Genomic DNA, 21599 nt, shown 5'->3' with positions numbered 1-21599 from the left:
ACACTGATCAAGATGTTACTGTACACTCACACTGACCACACTGATCACACTGATCACATTGACCACACTGACCACACTGATCACACTGATCACACTGATCAAGATGTTACTGTACACTCACACTGACCACACTGATCACACTGATCACACTGACCACACTGACCACACTGATCACACTGATCACACTGATCAAGATGTTACTGTACACTCACACTGACCACACTGACCACACTGATCACACTGACCACACTGACCACACTGATCACACTGACCACACTGATCACACTGATCATGGTGTTACTGTACACTCACACTGACCACACTGACCACACTGACCACACTGATCACACTGACCACACTGATCACACTGACCACACTGATCACACTGATCACACTGACCACACTGATCACACTGATCACACTGATCATGGTGTTACTGTACACTCACACTGACCACACTGACCACACTGATCACACTGACCACACTGATCACACTGATCATGGTGTTACTGTACACTCACACTGACCACACTGATCACACTGACCACACTGATCACACTGATCACACTGACCACACTGATCACACTGACCACACTGACCACACTGATCACACTGATCATGGTGTTACTGTACACTCACACTGACCACACTGACCACACTGATCACACTGACCACACTGACCACACTGATCACACTGATCACACTGATCATGGTGTTACTGTACACTCACACTGACCACACTGATCACACTGATCACACTGACCACACTGACCACACTGATCACACTGACCACACTGACCACACTGATCACACTGACCACGCTGATCACACTGATCATGGTGTTACTGTACACTCACACTGACCACACTGACCACACTGATCACACTGACCACACTGACCACACTGATCACACTGATCATGGTGTTACTGTACACTCACACTGACCACACTGACCACACTGATCACACTGACCACACTGACCACACTGATCACACTGATCATGGTGTTACTGTACACTCACACTGACCATACTGACCACACTGATCACACTGACCACACTGACCACACTGATCACACTGATCACACTGATCATGGTGTTACTGTACACTCACACTGACCATACTGACCACACTGATCACACTGACCACACTGATCACACTGATCACACTGATCACAATGTTACTGTACACTCACACTGACCACACTGATCACACTGACCACACTGACCACACTGATCAAGATGTTACTGTACACTCACACTGATCACACTGACCACACTGATCACACTGATCACACTGACCACACTGATCACACTGACCACGCTGATCACACTGATCACGGTGTTACTGTACACTCACACTGACCACGCTGACCACACTGACCACACTGATCACACTGACCACACTGATCACACTGACCACACTGACCACACTGATCACACTGATCATGGTGTTACTGTACACTCACACTGATCACACTGATCACACTGACCACACTGATCACACTGACCACGCTGATCACACTGATCAAGATGTTACTGTACACTCACACTGATCACACTGACCACACTGATCACACTGATCACACTGATCACACTGACCACACTGACCACACTGATCACACTGATCATGGTGTTACTGTACACTCACACTGACCACACTGACCACACTGATCACACTGACCACACTGACCACACTGATCACACTGATCATGGTGTTACTGTACACTCACACTGACCATACTGACCACACTGATCACACTGACCACACTGACCACACTGATCACACTGATCACACTGATCATGGTGTTACTGTACACTCACACTGACCATACTGACCACACTGATCACACTGACCACACTGATCACACTGATCACACTGATCACAATGTTACTGTACACTCACACTGACCACACTGATCACACTGACCACGCTGATCACACTGATCACGGTGTTACTGTACACTCACACTGATCACACTGACCACACTGACCACGCTGATCACACTGATCAAGATGTTACTGTACACTCACACTGATCACACTGACCACACTGATCACACTGATCACACTGACCACACTGATCACACTGACCACGCTGATCACACTGATCACGGTGTTACTGTACACTCACACTGACCACGCTGACCACACTGACCACACTGATCACACTGACCACACTGATCACACTGACCACACTGACCACACTGATCACACTGATCATGGTGTTACTGTACACTCACACTGATCACACTGATCACACTGACCACACTGACCACGATGTTACTGTACACTCACACTGACCACGCTGACCACACTGACCACACTGATCACACTGACCACACTGATCACAATGTTACTGTACACTCACACTGACCACGCTGACCACACTGATCACACTGACCACATTGATCACACTGACCACACTGATCATGGTGTTACTGTACACTCACACTGACCACACTGATCACACTGACCACGCTGACCACGCTGACCACGCTGACCACACTGATCACGGTGTTACTGTACACTCACACTGATCACACTGACCACACTGTCCATGCTGATCACACTGACCACGCTGACCACGCTGATCACACTGACCACGCTGACCACACTGATCACACTGACCACACTGATCACGGTGTTACTGTACACTCACACTGACCATGCTGATCACACTGACCATGCTGATCACACTGACCACACTGACCACGCTGATCACACTGACCACGGTGATCACACTGACCACACTGATCACGGTGTTACTGTACACTCACACTGACCATGCTGATCACACTGACCACACTGACCACGCTGATCACACTGACCACGGTGACCACACTGACCACACTAATCACACTGACCACGCTGATCACACTGACCACACTGACCACGCTGATCACACTGATCACACTGACCACGCTGATCACACTGATCACGGTGTTACTGTACACTCACACTGACCACACTGATCACACTGACCACACTGATCACACTGATCACACTGACCACACTGATCACGGTGTTACTGTACACTCACACTGACTACACTGATCACATTGATCACACTGACCACACTGATCACACTGATCACACTGACCACACTGATCACACTGATCACACTGACCACACTGATCACACTGATCACACTGACCACGGTGTTACTGTACACTCACACTGACTACACTGATCACACTGACCACAGCTTCAGGTCGACATTTCTGTCTTATAAATTCTATATTCGAATATTTTGAGATACTGGTTGTTTGATTTCCGTGAGCTGCAAGCCATAATCATCGAGATTAAAACAAAACCAAAAAAAAACGCTCGGAGTATTTCTCTTAATGTGTAATGAATATAGAATTTAGGAAAGTTCCACTTTTTGAATTAAATCACTGGAAAAAAAACAAACTTTTCCATGATCTTCACATTTTTTGAGATGCACCTGTATACAGTAACACAGTGTGTGTGTGTGTGTGTGTGTTTCAGCCTGTGTGGCACGGTATAAGTGCTGTGATGTGCCCATCACTGAGGGTTGGGGGAAACACTGGTGGTACCTGAGGAAAACCTGCTACCTCATTGTAGAACACAACTGGTTCGAGACACTCATCATCTTCATGATCCTGCTCAGCTCTGGAGCTCTGGTGAGGACATACACACAAACACACACACACACACACACACAGCAACACAACAGAACGAGTGAAAGCGTCAGTGTGCTCATCGATCCAGGAAAACAGCACATCTCCACATTAGCTAGGGCAAAATGTCAGCGTGTCCACCATATTGGAAAGGTCCAGATTCCACTGGAAACACTGTTACACACACACACACACACACACACACATACACACACACTGTACCCTTCTTATCTGCTCCCGATGTGTTCCTGTAACATGATGATGATTATTTTAGACATATCGATGTGCATTGTCAGACAGTGTAGATTGTGTAGATTGTGTATATTGTGTTTTGGTGTTGTGCGGTGTGGTGTTAGCTGGTTAATCCCGCTGTCTGTATTCCTCTGGAGATCAGCAGTGTGTCTCGTGCTGCAGTTCCTCACCAGCTCTAAGGGACCGTCACCAATCGCTGTGGAAAAGCCTCACAGTGGATTTTGCAGCAGCTCCTTCTGCAGCTACACTTAGGGACCGTCTATAAACTCCACGCCTTAGTCAAAGTGTGTAGTGTTTGTAGTGTGTGTGTGTGTGTGTGTGTGTGTGTGTGTGTGTGTGTAATTTGAGTGAGCCTGCAGTGCCACCTACTGGTCATTTGTAAAACTGCTGCCAAACTCTTGCTTACAAATTTAATACATGTATGAAAGCGAAAGCCTTACGCCAGACATTTTATGAACTTGATTTAAAAATAATGCTGAAATATATTTTAAGAGAGAAAATCAACAGAAATTTTGCCAGCTATTGTCATGAAATGTGTCATTAATACAGTTTGTGACTTTGTAGTTGTCTTATACAATATTGTTATAAACTTAACCAACTATAGTGTTTTTATTTACCGCTGTGTACACCTGAAATATTTAATCTTGCATTTAATAAATTATTGTTATTATTATTACTACTACTACCACTACTACTACTAATAATAATAAAATTGAAGTTCATCTCCATTTATCTCAGTTTATCTCAGTTCATCTCGGTGTATCTCGGTGTATCTCGGTGTATATCGGTGTATCTTGGTGTATCTCGGTTTATCTCGGTGTATCTCGGTTTATCTCGGTGTATATCGGTGTATCTTGGTGTATCTCAGTTTATCTCAGTTTATCTCAGTGTATCTCGGTTTATCTCGGTGTATATCGGTGTATCTTGGTGTATCTCAGTTTATCTCGGTTTATCTCGGTGTATATCGGTGTATCTTGGTGTATCTCAGTTTATCTCGGTTTATCTCGGTGTATCTCGGTTTATCTCGGTGTGTATCGGTGTATCTTGGTGTATCTCAGTTTATCTCAGTGTATCTCGGTTTATCTCGGTGTATATCGGTGTATCTTGGTGTATCTCAGTTTATCTCGGTTTATCTCGGTGTATATCGGTGTATCTTGGTGTATCTCAGTTTATCTCGGTTTATCTCGGTGTATCTCGGTTTATCTCGGTGTGTATCGGTGTATCTTGGTGTATCTCAGTTTATCTCAGTGTATCTCCGTGTATCTCTGTGTTGAGGTTTCTGTCTGTCTCCTTGGCAGGCATTTGAGGACGTGTATATAGAACAGAGGAAAACGATTCAGATCATTCTGGAATACGCAGATCGAGTCTTCACCTACATCTTCATCTTGGAAATGCTGCTCAAATGGGTTGCTTATGGATTCGTCAAATATTTCACTAATGCATGGTGCTGGCTCGACTTCTTCATCGTAGACGTGAGTATCACTTTCCCTACTGAAACTATCTGTCTGTCTCTCTCTGTCTGTCTGTCTGTCTCTTTCTTTGTCTCTAACTATCTCTCTCAGTCTCTCTCTCTCTGTCTCTCTATGTCTGTCTGTCTCTCCCTGTGTCTAGTTTTCAGTTTCAGTTTTCATGTCTCTCTCTGTCTGCCTCTCCTGGTCTCTAACTGTTTGTCACTTTCTTTGTAACTGTCTCTCCTTGTCTCTCTCTCTCGCTCTTTCTTTCTCTCTCTCAGTCTCTCTATATCCGTTTGTCTCTCCCTGTCTCTAGATTTCATTTCCAGTTTTCATGTTTTTAACTGTCTGTCTCTTTATTTGTAACCGTCTCTCTCTCTCTCTCTCTCTCTCTCTCTCTCTCTCTCTGTCTCAGTCTCTCTGTCTCCGTCTCCCTGTCTCAGTCTCTCTGTCTTGTTTTTCTGTCTCAGTCTCCCTGTCTCAGTCTCCCTGTCCTAGTCACTCTGTCTTGTCTCTCTGTCTCAGTCTCTCTCTCTTGTTTTTCTGTCTCAGTCTCTCTGTCTCAGTCTCTCTGTCTTGTCCCTGTCTCAGTCTCTCTGTCTCAGTCTCTCTGTCTCAGTCTCTCTGTCTTGTCTCCCTGTCTCAGTCTCCCTGTCTCAGTCTCTCTGTCTTCGTCTCCCTGTCTCAGTCTCTCTGTCTTGTTTTTCTGTCTCAGTCTCCCTGTCTCAGTCTCCCTGTCCTAGTCACTCTGTCTTGTCTCTTTGTCTCAGTCTCTCTCCCTTGTTTTTCTGTCTCAGTCTCTCTGTCTCAGTCTCTCTGTCTTGTCCCTGTCTCAGTCTCTCTGTCTCAGTCTCTCTGTCTTGTCTCCCTGTCTCAGTCTCTCTGTCTCAGTCTCCCTGTCTCAGTCTCCCTGTCTCAGTCTCTCTGTCTTGTTTTTCAGTCTCAGTCTCCCTGTCTTAGTCTCTTTGTCTTGTCTCCCTGTCTCAGTCTCTCTGTCTTGTCTCTCTGTCTCAGTCTCTGTGTTTCATCTCTCTGTCTTAGTCTCTCTGTCTTGTCTCTCTGTCTCAGTCTCCCTGTTTTGTCTCTCTGTCTTGTCTCACTCTCTCTGTCTCAGTCTCTCTGTCTTGATTTTCTGTCTCAGTCTCCCTGTCTCAGTCTATCTGTCTCAGTCTCTCTGTCTTGTCTCTCTGTCTTGTCTCTCTCAGTGTGTGATGAACAGACCTGAGGAACAGAGATTATCTCTCCACTGGTGTTTAAACCGTTATATGAATAAGGTGATGAACAGATTCAGGTGTTTTCTGACTCAGAGTGTAAACTGTTACTCAGAGTTTAATTTCGATTTTTATGAGTAACTCCAGTCCAATCCCTCAGCAAGAATCAGACCTTTTAAAGTTTTCTCTTTTTTTGTTGTTATTTTGAAATTTAGTTGTTTTGAGTTTGTTTGTGTTTTGTTCAGAACTCAATCACGTTTCTGATAAACACAGTGGAATCCGTGTGAGATTTCAGCTGCAGCGTCTACACCTTCTAACATCCGTATAATGCTGCAGCTCAGTGGAACACAGAGTTTACACAGATTTGATTAGATTTGATTAGATTTTTATCGTCTGGTTTATAGTTTTACTGCTCAGTGGTTTGATAATAAAAAAAAATTTCATCTCCTTATTCTGAAAGTATTTTACTTTACAGAACTGCTTTAGATGAGCCTGAGATGTCTGCACACTACTGCTCTTTTTCTTTCATTCTTCCTTTCTTTATTTCTTTTTTTCACTCATTGATTTTTTCTGTTAGATTTATACTTTCTCATATAATTTTGTTTCCTTTCTTTATTTCTTTCTGTTCTTCTTTCTTTTATTCTTTTTATTCTTCTTTCTTTCATTCATTTTTACTTCTTCCTTCCTTCATTTCTTTTCTTTATTTTTCCATTCTGTTTATTCTTTCTTTCTGCCTTCGTTTACTTTTCATTTATCTTCATTTTATTTAGTTTCCCTTCTTTCTTTCTTCTAATATTTTATTTTTTATTCTTCAGTTCCTTTTTTACTTTTTCTTTCCTCAGCTACTTTCTGTTTTCTTTTTCTAATCTTTTTCTTTCCTTCCTTTTATCCTAATTTTCTTCTCTCACCCTTTCTTGTCCGTCCTGTGTTCATTAAATGTTTATTTTTTATTCTTTCCTCAAATTAATTATTTTATTCTTATCCTAATTGTTTGGCGTTCCATTCTTTTTACTCTTTTTGTTTCATTTTTTAAAGCTCAGTGTATTTCCTTCAGGAAACGTGTGTGTGAGTGTGTGTGTATGTGTGTGTTGTCTGGGCAGACAGTTGAGTTTTTTAATACAATCTGAACATCATATGTCGAGTTCCCTTTCAAAGGGAACTTCGACGTTGCGTTTAGCATAACACTATGGGAAGCGCCTCTCGCACGTGACCGTTATCTGAAGCTTGTGTAAAATCATGCTTATTTATAGGTCTGCCATGATCAGGTGACGTGGCAATTAAGCGCGTTGCATGATATAAATATGGCACCTGTGAACTGCGCCATCAGCATTTATTATCTTCAGCGAAAGACTGCATGTCAGTTGTTTGTGTAAAGAAACAAAAAGACACTTAATTTCCTCGCTATCTTTTCTCAAAATCTCTTGCCTTGTCTTCCGGGTTCGGCTCTCCGCTGGATTTTGGAGCTCACGTCACGACTCCTCCTTCCGCTATGGAAAGCCAAAGGAAAAAAAAAAGTGAAAAAAAAATCACACACACAAAAATAATAGTAATAATTCCTCTCTGACTCCGAGGAGCCAGAAGGATGTCCTAAAAACTGAGAGCAGCATATAAAGAGCTGCTTGAAGTGATTACTAAGGCTGGATGAGCCTTTTTCTCCCCCGTGAAAGTAAATCCCTCACACAGCAGAAACTCCCCTGTCTTCCAGAAGTACATGACAAAATATCAGGCTTCTGGGGGAAAACCATGCATAAGCCGTATTTATAACCCCACGATGTTGGATTATTCGGCCATTGTGGGGAATGAATGGCATGACTATTTAGCTATGCTGAAGGTGGAGGAGGCACTTGTGAGCTACCTCTCTCCATTGACTGCAGGTAATTAGGGGGGCCGGTTTTGCCATCCAAACCACCGTGTAAGGCCACCATGGCATTGGTGGGAAAGGCCTATGTAGTAGTAGTCTTGCTTGTGGGTCACTGCAGACAATGACAGTATTGCAGGCCTACCAAGCAGACCTGCTGAGTGAGCTCGACATATGGCGGCATTCAGCCAGTTCCTTCCCTGTTGTCTCGAGATCACCCGGGCATCCACGAGTGGAGCCCGGGCCAGCACTAGTGCGAGGGAGACCCAGAAGGCGAGTATGGCAGCCCGCCAACCCCCGCAGACAGCTAGGGGAACCGGGCGGCCACGGTCACGGCCTGCTACTAGGCCTGATCTGAGAATGGTCATAAAGGCCAAGCAGGCAAAGAAGAGCGGTCCTGAGGGGCCGTGGAGGGACGTATCAGGGGACATGAGGTTGTTAGGGCAGGTAGCCCCCAGTGCTACTGTAGGGCCTCCCCTAGCCAAGGCGGTCCCCAAGTTTTCAGTGTTCTCTGGTCAGCGAGCTGTCACAGGGCAACGAAAATCTGATGCTTTCCCTCCAATAGAATGTGGAATAGTTAACGTCACTAAAAGACCATCGGGCAGTGTGGAAACTGCTGCCAAATGTGTCTCCATGGGTTCTGTCTACCGTAGAAAATGGTTACCGGGTCCAGTTTATAGCTCGACCCCCCAGTTCAGAGGTGTGCTCACCACAGTAGTCAGCACAGACCAGAGCCCGATGTTAGCGCAGGAAGTAAGATCCCTCTTGGACAAAGGGGCCATAGGACATGTACCTCGTTCCCTGAGGGAGGGAGGTTTTTACAGCCGTTATTTCCTGGTCCACAAAAAATAGAGGAGTATGCGGCCAATTTTAGATCTGCGTCACCTGAACTGTACTCTTCGGACATACAGGTTCAAGTTGCTGACGCCCAAACTTATCGTTCCACAGATTCAGTTTGAGTACTGGTTTGTGACGATAGATCTAAAAGGTGCATATTTCCACATAGAAATATCGCTAGCTTTATCCCCTCGCACCTTAACAAAGTGCATGGATGTCACTCTGGCTCCATTGTGACTCCAGGGCATCCGTGCACTAAACTACCTGGACAACTGGTTAATTCTAGCACGATCCAGGGAACTGGGGGTTCAACATCGAGATGTTGTTCTCGCCCACATGAAGAGCTTGGGGCTCAGGTTGAATCTCAGAAAAGTATGCTTTCCCCAGATCAGTGGACAACTTTTCTAGGGGTTATAAGGATTCTACTACGATGAGGGCGTTTCTATCCCCAACATGCATAGGGTCAATCCTATCAACACTGAGCAAGATAAAGCTGGATCTTGGTAGACTATTGACGCTTATGGGCCTATTGCACAGGAGACTGTTCAGTGATGGCTGAGAAGTTGGGGGTTTCATCCAAGGACAAAACATCGGAGAATAATCAGTGTCATGTGGTGATGCCTACGTGCTCTGAGAATTTGAGTGTCCCTAGTTTCTAGCCTTGGGTCACACTCTAGGGGTGTCTCCTTAGTGCAAGATGGTAATGACAGACACCTCCCTCACAGGCTGGAGCGCGGTCTTAGACACCTGTCCAGCTCACGGTCTCTGGTGCGGCCCTCATCTGGAGCAGGGTGGCTCCATCCACAAGTGTTCGTCTCTGAGGAGACAACATACGGCCCGCTGTGGTTCTTCCTCACTCCTCCTGCACAATTAGGGCTGGACGCCATGGTGCACATGTGGCCAAGGTCACATCTGTACACTGTTCCCCCCATCGCTCTGCCCCCACAAGTTCTAGCGAGAGTTCGCCAAGACAGTCTATGTCTGCTGCTAGTAGCACCTTATTGGCCAGCTTGAATATGGTTCTGTGAGATAATATCCCTGCGAGATGGCACTCCTTGGGAGATTCCCATCCGCAGGGATCCACTGTAGACCCAATGAACTGCGCAATAGCTACAGTCCTGGAGTTCTTACAAGAACATTTCTCAGAGGGGTGGGCTCCTTCTACAATCAGGGTTTACGTGGCCGCCATTTCGGCCAGCCATGCCCCTGTTGATGGAGCCTCTGTGGGGCAACATCCTCTAACTTCGAGGTTTATGCGTGGTGTCAGGCGGCTGAGGCCCATCTGCAGGCCACGCATACCTTCCTGGGACCTTCTGTGGTCCTGGAAGGTCTGTCAGGTGCCCCATTTGAGCCCTTAGGGTCAGCCTCTGAGAAGCTTCTGACTCTAAAGGTAGCTCTTCGGCTGGCCCTGACATCTCTCAAGCGAGTAGGAGACCTACAAGCTCTCTCTGTTGCCCCTTCCTGCCTTGACTTTGCCCCTGGATTAGCCAAGGCCTTCCTGTATCTTATGCCGGAGTATATTCCTAAGGTGTCTACATCGGCTGCCCACCCTGTGGTGTTGCAGGCTTTCTGCCCTCCTCCATTCCCCACACCGGAACAAGAGAGAATGCATCTGCTGTGTCCAGCAAGGACTCTCTGTACTTATGTCCACCGCTCTGGCCAGTGGCGTAAGTGGGAGCAGCCGCTGGTCTGCTTTGGCAGCGACAGTAGAGTTCATGCTGTGTCAAAGCAGCGCATCTCTAATTGGATAGTGGAAGCAATCTCGATTGCTTATGAGGTGCGCAGTCTTGCTACTCCTCTGGGCATAAGGGCTCATTCCACTATGGCGGTCGCCTCCGCGAAGGCTTTGTCCAAAGGGGTATCCTTACAGGATGTGTGTGCTGCTGCAGGGTGGTCTACACCACACACATTCATTCATTATTACAGCCTGGATTTTCATTCCACCCCAGGCTCGAGTGTCTTGCAGTGACCCTCGGGCTTGGGTCTTTTTGAACAGGCCGTACCCTCGGTATGACGGAGTGGGTATTCTTGTTCCCACAGTGTTATGTTAAACGCGTCGAAGTTCACTTTGAAAGGGAACGTCTGGGTTACGCATGTAACCCTGTTCCCTGAGAAGGGAACGAGACGTTGCCTAGCTTTGTCATACCAGGGCAGGCCTGTGAATTGCGTGTTTCGCTTCAGATAATAGAGGCTTATGGCGCGTTTCACAGGTGCCATATTTATATCACGCGACACGCTTAATTGCCACATCACCTGATCATGGCAGGCATATAAACAGGCATGATTTTACACAAGCTTCAGATACTGGTCACGCGCGAGAGGCGCTTCCCATAGTGTTATGCTAAATGCAACGTCTCGTTCCCTTCTCATGGAACAGGGTTACATGCATAACTCAGACGATTTTCACCCCTAAAGATGAAAAAACTCGATCAGACAGCAGATCATAGTGTACGGTGAAATCTGCAACGTAGCAATAAATAAAATTGTGTGATATTTTATAATCAGCTAATAGAAGCCGAACATAATTGAGAATAGAAACTGGTTTCAGTCATGCCTTAGCATACTCTTACATTTACATTTATTCATTTAGCAGACGCTTTTATCCAAAGCGACTTACAAATGAAAAAATACAAGCAAAGCGATATATCAAGCAGAGAACAATACAAGTAGTGCCACCATACAAGATCCATTAATTGAGTTCCAGAAGAAGCAAAGTGTGCAGAGTAGAGGTGTAAGTGCCATTTTTTTTTTTTTTTTTTTTTATGAGTTGGTTAGCTGTTCACAGAAGAGGCGGGTCTTTAGCTGTTTTTTGAAGATGGTGAGAGATTCTGCGGTCCGGATTAAGGAGTTCATTCCACCACTGAGGAACAGTTAGTGTGAAGGTTCTGGAAAGGGACCTTGAGCCACGCTGAGTAGGCACTACTAAGCATCAGTCGCTAATCGATCGCAGATTGCGTGAGGGAACGTAAGTCTTCAGGAGAGAGTTGAGGTAGGAGGGTGCTGATCCAGACAAGGTCTTGTAGGTGAGCATCAAGGCCTTGAATTTGATGCGGGCGACTACAGGAAGCCAATGGAGGGAGATTTACATTTATTCATTTAGCAGACACTTTTATCCAAAGTGACTTACAAATGAGAAAATACAAGCAAAGTGATATATCAAGTAAAGAACAATACAAGTAGTGCTACCATACAAGATCCATTAAGATGAAGAGGGATGTGACATGGGTTCTCTTGGGCTGGTTGAAGACGAGGCGTGCTGCTGCGTTCTGAATCATCTGAAGTGGTTTGATGGATCTGGCCGGGAGGCCCAAAAGTAGTGAGTTGCAGTAGTCCAGTTCTGAGATAACAAGATGCTGGACTAGTATCTGTGTAGTCTGTTCGGTGAGGTAGGGTCTGATTTTCTTGATGTTGTAAAGGATGAATCTACAGGACCGTGTAGTTGTTGAGATGTGGTCTGTAAAGGTCAAGCTGTCATCAAGAATCACCCCAAGGTTCCTGGCCGTCCTGGTTGGCTTGAGCGTGGTTGAGCTGAGCTGTACAGTGAGGTTGTGGTTGATTGATGGGCAGGCTGGGATGACGAGAAGCTCAGATTTTGCCAGGTTGAGCTTAAGGTGGTGTTCCCTCATCCAGACCGAGTTGTCCGACAGGCAAGCAGAGATATGTGCAGAGACGGATGGATCATCAGGCTGGAAGGACAAATAGAGCTGGGTGTCATCAGCATAGCAATGATATGAGAAGCCATGAGACTCAATCACCTGCCCTAGAGACGTAGTGTAGATAGAAAACAGGAGTGGACCCAGAACTGACCCCTGTGGAACACCAATTGTGAGTTGCTGAGTTTCAGAAATACCTCTCCTCCATGATACCTTGAAGGATCTGTCAGAGAGATAGGATTGCACCCAGTGCAGAACCGTTCCAGTGATGCCCAGGCTGGAGAGAGTTGACAGGAGGATCTGATACTCTTGCTTTTCTTTCTTTGCACAGTCCTGTGTGTGAGTAAAACAGGAAGATAATAATGTGCTGTGATGGCAGTGTCCATTTGTTTTGTCTTTAGACCCTCAGTACAGAGCGTCAAGGCCTCTGATTTTTAAACAAAACAAAACATGATGAACATCACAACATGGTCACTATCAGCTACTACTCACTTCTTATTCTTCATATTTAATTATTTCAGTTTTTTTTTGTTTGTGTGTGTGTGTGTGTGTGTGTGTGTGTGTGTGTGTGGTGAATAATGAACATTATGTGTTCTAAATCTGTGTTTATGAGGAAATCTACAGACACAGGTTTCTTTTCACTACAGAATCCATGCGTGTCATTTTAATTTTTAATTTTTTTTTTAGAAATGTAAAGGTAATGTAAACAACATTCCGGTCGCTCTGTTGCTCAGGCTCTGTGAAACGTGTGTGTGTGTGTGTGTGTGTGTGTTAAATGTGTTGTGATGATGCAAACATCTGCTCTTTGTTACTATGAGAATGTAATAACTCCTGATAGCGTGACTCAGTAAACACAGCATTCACTGCTAGCCGTGTTAGCGGTGTATGCTGTCAGTTTTGTCCCCAGCGTGCCCAATCACTTCCTGTCTGTTTGGTGGGTTTTTCCTGCACTTCCTGTTATGTGATGTACTCTAACGATGGGTGTTGTATGTGTCACTGTTTGGCTTTAAAGGGAAAGTGATGAAGGAATATTCATCATCACGAGGACGTGTTGGAAAAGTCTTCTGTATAAAAGTTGACCAGTTTCTCAGATCATCTCACTTCAGAGCACTTACACAAACTTTATTCAAAATACGTTTAAAACATAAAAGAGCAAGAACTGATGTAATGGAAGATTCTTCCAGCCACATGATGTGATGTCAGACGCTGTGAGGTTCCATTACATAGGAACTGATGAGATTATTATTATATTGTCTTCACACAGCAACAAGTGACACTAACATTTAGTTTGATTTGTTTTGGGTGCAAAAAGTTTGTCTGTCTCTCCCTGTCTGTCTGTCTCTCCCTGTCTCTCCCTATCTGTCTGTCTCTGTCTCTCCCTATCTGTCTCTCTCTCTGTCTCTGTCTGTCTCTCCCTGTCTGTCTGTCTCTCCCTGTCTGTCTCTCCCTATCTTTCTGTCTCTCCCTGTATCGGTCTGTCTCTCCATGTTTGTTTGTCTGTCCCTGTCTCTCTGGCTTTCCTTGTCTCTGTTTGTCTGTCTGTCTCTCCCTGTCTCTGTCTGTCTGTCTGTCTCTCTCTGTCTGTCTCTCTCAGTCGGTCTCTCTCTCTGTCTGTCTCTTTCTTTGTCTCTAACTGTCTCTTTCTCTCGGTCTCTCTATAACTGTTTGTCTCTTTCTTTGTAACTGTCTCTCTGTCTTGGTCTGTCAGTCTCTATATCTGTCTGTCTCTCCCTGTCTCTAGCTTTCAGTTTCAGTTTTCGTGTCTCTAAGTGTCTGTCTCTTTGTCTCTGTCTCTTTTTGATCAGGCTCTCTATATCTGTCTGTCTCTCCCTGTCTCTATCTGTATTTAATTGTCTGTCTCTTTCTCTCTCTCTGTCTCCCTCTGTCTGTCTTTTTCGTTGTCTCTAACTGTCTCTCATTTTCTTTCTTTCTCTCTCTCTGTCTCTTCATGTCTCTGTCTGTCTCTTTCTTTGTTTTTACCTGGGGTTAAAAAAAAAAGTTTGTTCTAAATTTGTCTCTAAAAAAAGCTTTATTCAGAATATGATACTTAATTTCAGATGATAAGTAAGTTCTACACAAATTCTACACAAGTTCTACATAAGTTCTCTTATCTGGGCAGACAGTTGAGTTTTTTAATACAGTCTGAACATCATATGTCGAGATTTATAAAGATGAAAAAACTCGATCAGACAGCAGATCATATTGTACGGTGAAATCTGCAACGTAGCAATAAATAAAAGTATGTGATATTTAATAATCAGCTAATAGAAGCTGAACATAATTGAGAATAGAAAGCGGTTTCAGTCATGCCTTAGCATACTCTTGCTTTTCTTTCTTTGCCCAGTCCTGTGTGTGAGTAAAACAGGAAGATAATAATGTGCTGTGATGGCAGTGTCCGTTTATTTTGTCTTTAGACCCTCAGTACAGAGCGTCAAGGCCTCTGATTTTTAAACAAAACATGATGAACATCACAACATGGTCACTATCAGCTACTACTCACTTCTTATTCTTCTTATTGATTTATTTCAGTTTTATGTTTCTTACAGGAAGTTGTTCATAATCTAAAGCTCAATGGCCTACAAACAAACATAACCAATGTATGGTGTGTACACTGCCCTCCATTAATATTGGCACCATCCTTAGCCGTGGTGGGAATTGGGTAAAATGTTACAGAATTACAGGTTTTATGGTTTAAAAAGAGAAAAGGCCAGAGAGTTTGTGAATTTGTTTGTGTTGACGAGACGGATGGTAAGTGAGACTTTCTCAGCTGGACTAACATGAGTGAAAGTTTGTTCATGAGCATCTGAGAGAGTTTGACGATTCTCTGACAGGTGACTGTAACCTTGTCTCTCTTTAGCGCTGATGAAGCCCGAGGCACTGAGGTGGCCTGTGATTGGCCGGGGAGTGAGAGGGGGCCAGGGTAAGGTCACTGTTAGGACACTTTCTCTCTCTGACAGGAGCTCTCTCTCTCTCTCTCTCTCTCTCTCTCTCTCTCTCTCTGCCTCCTTGCTGTATTAAACCCCGCCCCAACCCTCATTTTTCCCTAAACGACTCTGTACTGGTCTTGTGTGTACTGTATGCGGTTGCCGTGTTCGTATGTATTGTGTACCGTGTATTTCTGTCTGTTTAAAGTATAGTGGATGTGCTTGTAAGTTTGTGCACTCCTTTCTTCTTTCTCTTAACGTTTCCTTTTATCTTTCCTTCTCTCCCAAATATCTCAGCCACACATTTCCTTCCAGGTTTGCTGTTTACGCTGCTTTCCGAGCTTCGTCTGCTGCGATAACCAAACTAATCACATGCTAAGATCAAAACAAAACAAAACAAAAACAACAACAACAACAACAAAAAAAAACCCAACCAAGGTTAAAAAGGTTTGGGGCATTCACCATCCCTAAAGACTGGATAACCCATGTCTAACCTTCTCTCTCTCTCTCTCTCTCTCTCTCTCTCTCTCTCTCTCTCTCGTTCTGTCTCTTTTTGTGTGTTGATATACACTTATATACATACATACATAAACCGACACGCCTTGAATTATGTATGCATATATGTGTCCTGTGTCTCTAACTCTCCAGTGTAATAGCAATGTAGGGTCCTCTCTCGCGCTCTGTAATCCCCCCCACCACCCCCCCCGGCCCCCCAACATCCTTCCTGACTTTAACACTTTGGCCCTGTCTTTCTGTCTCCCTCTCTCTCTCTTTCCCTCTGTGTAGGTGTCTATAGTCAGCCTTATAGCTAATGCGCTGGGGTACTCAGACTTGGGCCCCATTAAGTCCCTGAGGACTTTGCGGGCCCTCAGGCCCCTGAGAGCTTTGTCCCGGTTTGAGGGAATGAGGGTAAGATCCATAGCTGCCCAGTGCATGTCCCTCACTCTGTGACAACACTACCGCATGCTAAGAACCACCAAATCGCAAACTTTGGTTATAGCAAATCATAGCTAGTGGGGTGGGGTGGGGTGGGGGGGTCGCTAAAGTTTCCATATTACACCATCTAAGCATCTAAAAGACATATTTAAAATGCATGCATTTTAGAAAAATACATGCGCATGGAAATTTTGCATGATGCAGCTCTAAATATTTAGACAAGACCTTTAATCAGTAAATGAATGGATTTAAAGTCCCTCTGAACTCAGAGTTCAGTTTAAATGGTTTAAACTCCTTCCCATTACGTCTGTGTAAAACCGATTGAGGGGCGGGGTTTAGGTAAGAGTTTATGTAAGAGTTTATGTAAGGGTTCATAAAGCTATAGGCTAAGTGACGTTGAATATATAAAAGACGGTACGAGGACACTTTTAGCCACAGAAGCTAGTGTAGCTAACTAGCAAACCTGGCTAACATGAGTGTAAATATTCACTGAGAAAATGATCTCGATAATGAAAAAAGGACATATTTTCAGTGGTAGTATTGGGGGCGTTTCCAAATTTAGATATATTCTTGTTTTTAATTTTGAAATGCGGAGAAATGTTCCTCGGCTATTTTTACTCGTTTATTGGGCGCGATTTATTTTCCCCTCATGAAAATGACATGTTCAGGAGGACTTTAATGTTAATATTAGATAAATATACAATATCATATTAAAATCCAAGCTGCCTCATCCCAAACAGACAGCGGTAGAGATTTAAAACAGACATTTATCATAGGTTTTATTGATTTATTCATTTCAGTCGGGCTAAAAACAGTCATTCATGCTGCAGCATTAGTGCAGGGGCTGTTCATGATGTGTCAAGCATTTAAAAAGTGTTCTAGTAAAACCTCCACCCATGCTCCGGCCGACCATAAACCCCACCCCACTTCCCAACCCCGCCCCCTCACTCCAAACGCCATGCACCACAGCTGAAACCTAGCTTATGGTTCAGTTGCATTTCACACAATATGTTTGAAATACTTGTGTGTTTATGCTAAAGCTGTCACAGAGGATGTGATTGATGATATAAATCCAATTTACCAGTGAAACTGAGAAACGGATAGTTACCTACCGAACCTGCGTTCACACTAGCACTCGACGAGTCGCTCGTCTCGCTTCTAGTTTGTTTCTTGTGGGCATGTGGTTGCTTGTGTGCATGGCCAGTGTTTTTTTTTTTTTTTAGAAACAATAGTAGCTATTTATCTTTATATAATGCTAGCTAAACACAAATTTAAAAAATAACACAAGAATCAGTGGGAAAATCCGTTCTGTGATTTACATAGGACGTGCTCGGCTTCGTACTATCTTCGTTCTCAGATTTGATAAGCAAAACATGCTAAGTTTACTTGCTACGTACACTCACCAGAGGCACCAATGATCTCTGTGACTTCTTTCTGTTATACTCTACTAGCTACAGCGGGGGGAAATAAGTATTGGACGCGTCAACATTTTTTTTCAGTAAATATATTTACAATGAGGTTATTCACATGAAATTTTCACCAGACATCAGAATTAACTCAAGAAATCCGGAAATATAAAGAATTCACAACATTAAAGTCCATAAATAAAGTTATGTGTAATAAAGTGGAATGACACACGAAAAAAGTATTGAACACGCTAGCTGAAATGTATTTAATACTTGGTAGAGAAGTCTTTGTTTGTAATGACGCTTCAAGATGCTTCCTGTATGAAGAAATTAATGTTCGCAGTATTCAGGTGTCCGTTCTTCTAAACATATTGTCTTTAAAACTTGTTCAGTTGGATTCAAGTCAGGTGATGGACTGGGTCATTCTAACGCCTTAATTTTTTTTCTCTGAAACCAATTGAGAGTTTCCTTTACTGTTTGTTTTGGATCGTTGTCCTGCTGGAAGCTCCACCCACGTCTCATCTTCATCATCCTGGTGGATGGCAGCAGATTCTTCTCAAGAATCTCCCAGTAAAGGGCTCCATTCATCGTTCCTTCAATTATATGAAGTCTGCCAGTACCATGTGATGAAAAACAGCCCCACACCATGATGCTTCACCTCCAAACTTCACTGTTGGTGTAGTGTTTTTAGGATGATGTGCAGTGACATTTCTTCTCCAAACATGGTGTGTAGTATCACAGCCAAAAAGTTCAGTTTTGCTCTCGTCTGACCAGACTACACTCTCCCAGTATTTCATCGGCTTGTCCAAAGGAGTTGTAGTAAACTTTAAACGAGCTTCGACATGCCTTTTCTTTAGTAATGGAGTCTTGCGGGTGAGCGTGAGCAGTGGAGTGCATTGCCTATTGTTTTCTCTGTGACGGTGGCACCTCTGCCTCCAAGTGTTTCTGGAGCTCTTTCCGAGTGGTCCTTGGCTCTTGGGCTACTCTTCTGACTATTCTTCTGACTCCCTGGTCAGAGATCTTGCGAGGAGCTCCTCTGCGTGGCCAGTAGATGATGGAGTGATGTTGCTTCCACTTGTGGATAATGGCCCCAATGGTGCTTACTGGAGGATTCAGTAGTTCTGAAATACTTCTGTATCCGATTCCATCAATATGCTTTGCAACAATAAGGTTTTGAAGGTCTTGGGAGAGCTCTTTGCTTTTACCCATCATGAGATGTTTCTTGTGTGACACCTTGGTAACGAAAAGCCTTTTTATAGACCATCAATTTACTAACCCAGCTGATATTAATCTGCACAGATAGGGGGTGTAATTACTTACGGATTTCAGCTGGTTCCTTGCCTTACCTTGCCTTGGAGAACCGCTTTTTCTTAGCGTGTTGAATAGTTTTTCCCATGTCATTTCTCTTTATTACACATAACTTTATTTATGGACTTTAATGTTGTGATTTCTTTATATTTCCAGATTTCTTGAATCGATACTGATGTCTGGTGAAATTTCACGTGAATAACCTCATTGGAAACGTCCCCCGCTGTATGTAAGAATTAAAGTAGGACCTAGTAGGAAAGTTGTGACCATACGCTCCACAGGATTGGTCCTGATTGGTTTGAATTTGACCTGATTTGCATAGAATTGAGAAAATCTCCTTGTTTTGCAGGTATGTAAAAAAAACTAATGATCACCTGCTGCTTTGTCGCTCACTAGTGTGAACCGAGAGTAAATATCTATGACAGTAGTCATTTTAAAAGCAATAATAGCGTCATGTTCAGGTATTTATTATCGTGATGCATGTTTCTTTCCAACACACACAGCCTGAAGCAGTGAGCCACGCTGCCCTCCAACATCTTTATATTAGTTCTTTTACAAGTCAGTAACCAGCTTCATCACCTCGTCAGGTGAACACCAGTCTTCTAGATTCTTCTGTAGAAATATTTGGACCAACCCTCAATCCTTAAACATATTATTTGTTAGAATCAGTGTGTTTTAATACAGCGTGATTCTAAATATGTACAGATTGCTACGTTATTAATACATTTTATACTTATATACTTATGTTACATCTATTATGAGTAACTAACGAGTCAGTCGTTACAGATGTGTAACCACAACTGTATACAACTGGACGCTGATTACGGTCCTACCGTAGGAAAACAGGCCACGGATCAGTGACAGAAGACGTTAAACACATCTCTTACACTTTAGTAGAAAACGTATTGATATTCAGCTGGAGTGGATAAACTCGGCGCTGTCTTCAGCCTAAAATATGAATAAAAAGCGCTTTTATCTGTTTAACTCTGAAACCGTAATCTTTAATATAAAAGCTTTAATATACGCGTACCTGTGAGTGCATCATGAATGTACGTTACACCGCACGCAGAATTAACGTTATCGTTCACACAACACACACATTATTTCCTCCAAACTGCATAAGAAGAGATTCGTTTTTCATTTGTAATTTTTAAATGTATTTTTGTGTTGTAATAATATGAATTACTAAACCTTGTTTACTTCATAATGACTTTTTAAAATAGTTAATTGTTGTTGTTTTTTTCAGTTCACTTTTTTTTATTAGTATTTAGTCAATTCTGCAGAGCATTTTGAGATACAATGTAAAGTTGTTTTATTATTATTATTATTATTATGTATCAGTATGTACATACATAAGAATTACACTGCACTAAAGCCCTTAGTTAATTAATTACATAGAGGACACGTATGTAAATTAGGGACACTTTTATATTAAAAAAGTAAGCTAAAATTGGCTCTAATCTAAAATTCATGTGGTTGTTAGATAGCGTGGTCGGAATTCCCATTAAAAACAAAAAAACACTCAGTATGTAACAGCAGCCAGGTGAGCAGGTAGTGTGTTTTGGAGAAGAAAATGGCCGCAGGTAGGTAGCCTTTATGTCCTGCTGTTGGCTCTGCATGATCCGCTGCTCTCCTGCCATCTCAGAGCTTCATCCAACCAGTCAGTGTGTGCCAACATCATCGCTTTTGTGTATGTATCATGAGAGAAGTCTGGAGAGGTGAAGCCTGAGTAGATGCCTCCTGGCTTGAGTGCGTGGGCAGTTCTTTCAGAACCCCTAAGCGGTACACTGGTTCGGCAAGTGTATAAATGTACATAGTTTTCAGTTATTATTATTAAAATGTTCTTAAATATTTAATACTATTCAGATATTAACGACAATCCTGTCGTGATGGTCTCCACAAATGTGTTCTTCTTGTTCAGCTTTCTGCAGTCTGTCTCGGGTCTGGGATGAATCCTGATACAGATACGGGAATTTTTCACCCGGAACGGAGTCAAATTCTGCCGCGTTGCATAATGGAGCACATTTCAGATTTTCTCAACTCTATGCAAATGAGGTGTAATGGGATCAAGTAACAAATCCAAATGATTGGCTTGAATGACTGCTCCTCTGGCACGTGTAA

General features: G+C 43.5%; 1 protein-coding gene across 1 annotated transcript in view; it reads left to right on the top strand.

Annotated features, from left to right (window-relative positions):
• scn8ab (sodium channel, voltage gated, type VIII, alpha subunit b) overlaps positions 1-21599 on the top strand; it is a 96807-nt gene that overhangs the window by 63501 nt on the left and 11707 nt on the right. Inside the window, exons 19-21 of the mRNA XM_053636436.1 lie at positions 3491-3645; positions 5193-5366; positions 16615-16737. Coding sequence (XP_053492411.1) covers positions 3491-3645; positions 5193-5366; positions 16615-16737 — 452 coding nt within the window. The remainder of the gene's footprint in view (positions 1-3490; positions 3646-5192; positions 5367-16614; positions 16738-21599) is intronic.

This window comes from Ictalurus furcatus, chromosome 11 (genome assembly GCF_023375685.1).
Source record: "Ictalurus furcatus strain D&B chromosome 11, Billie_1.0, whole genome shotgun sequence".
Classification (NCBI taxonomy): domain Eukaryota; kingdom Metazoa; phylum Chordata; class Actinopteri; order Siluriformes; family Ictaluridae; genus Ictalurus; species Ictalurus furcatus.
Note: the sequence above shows the minus strand (reverse complement) of the source record. Positions and strands in the feature narration are given on the sequence as shown.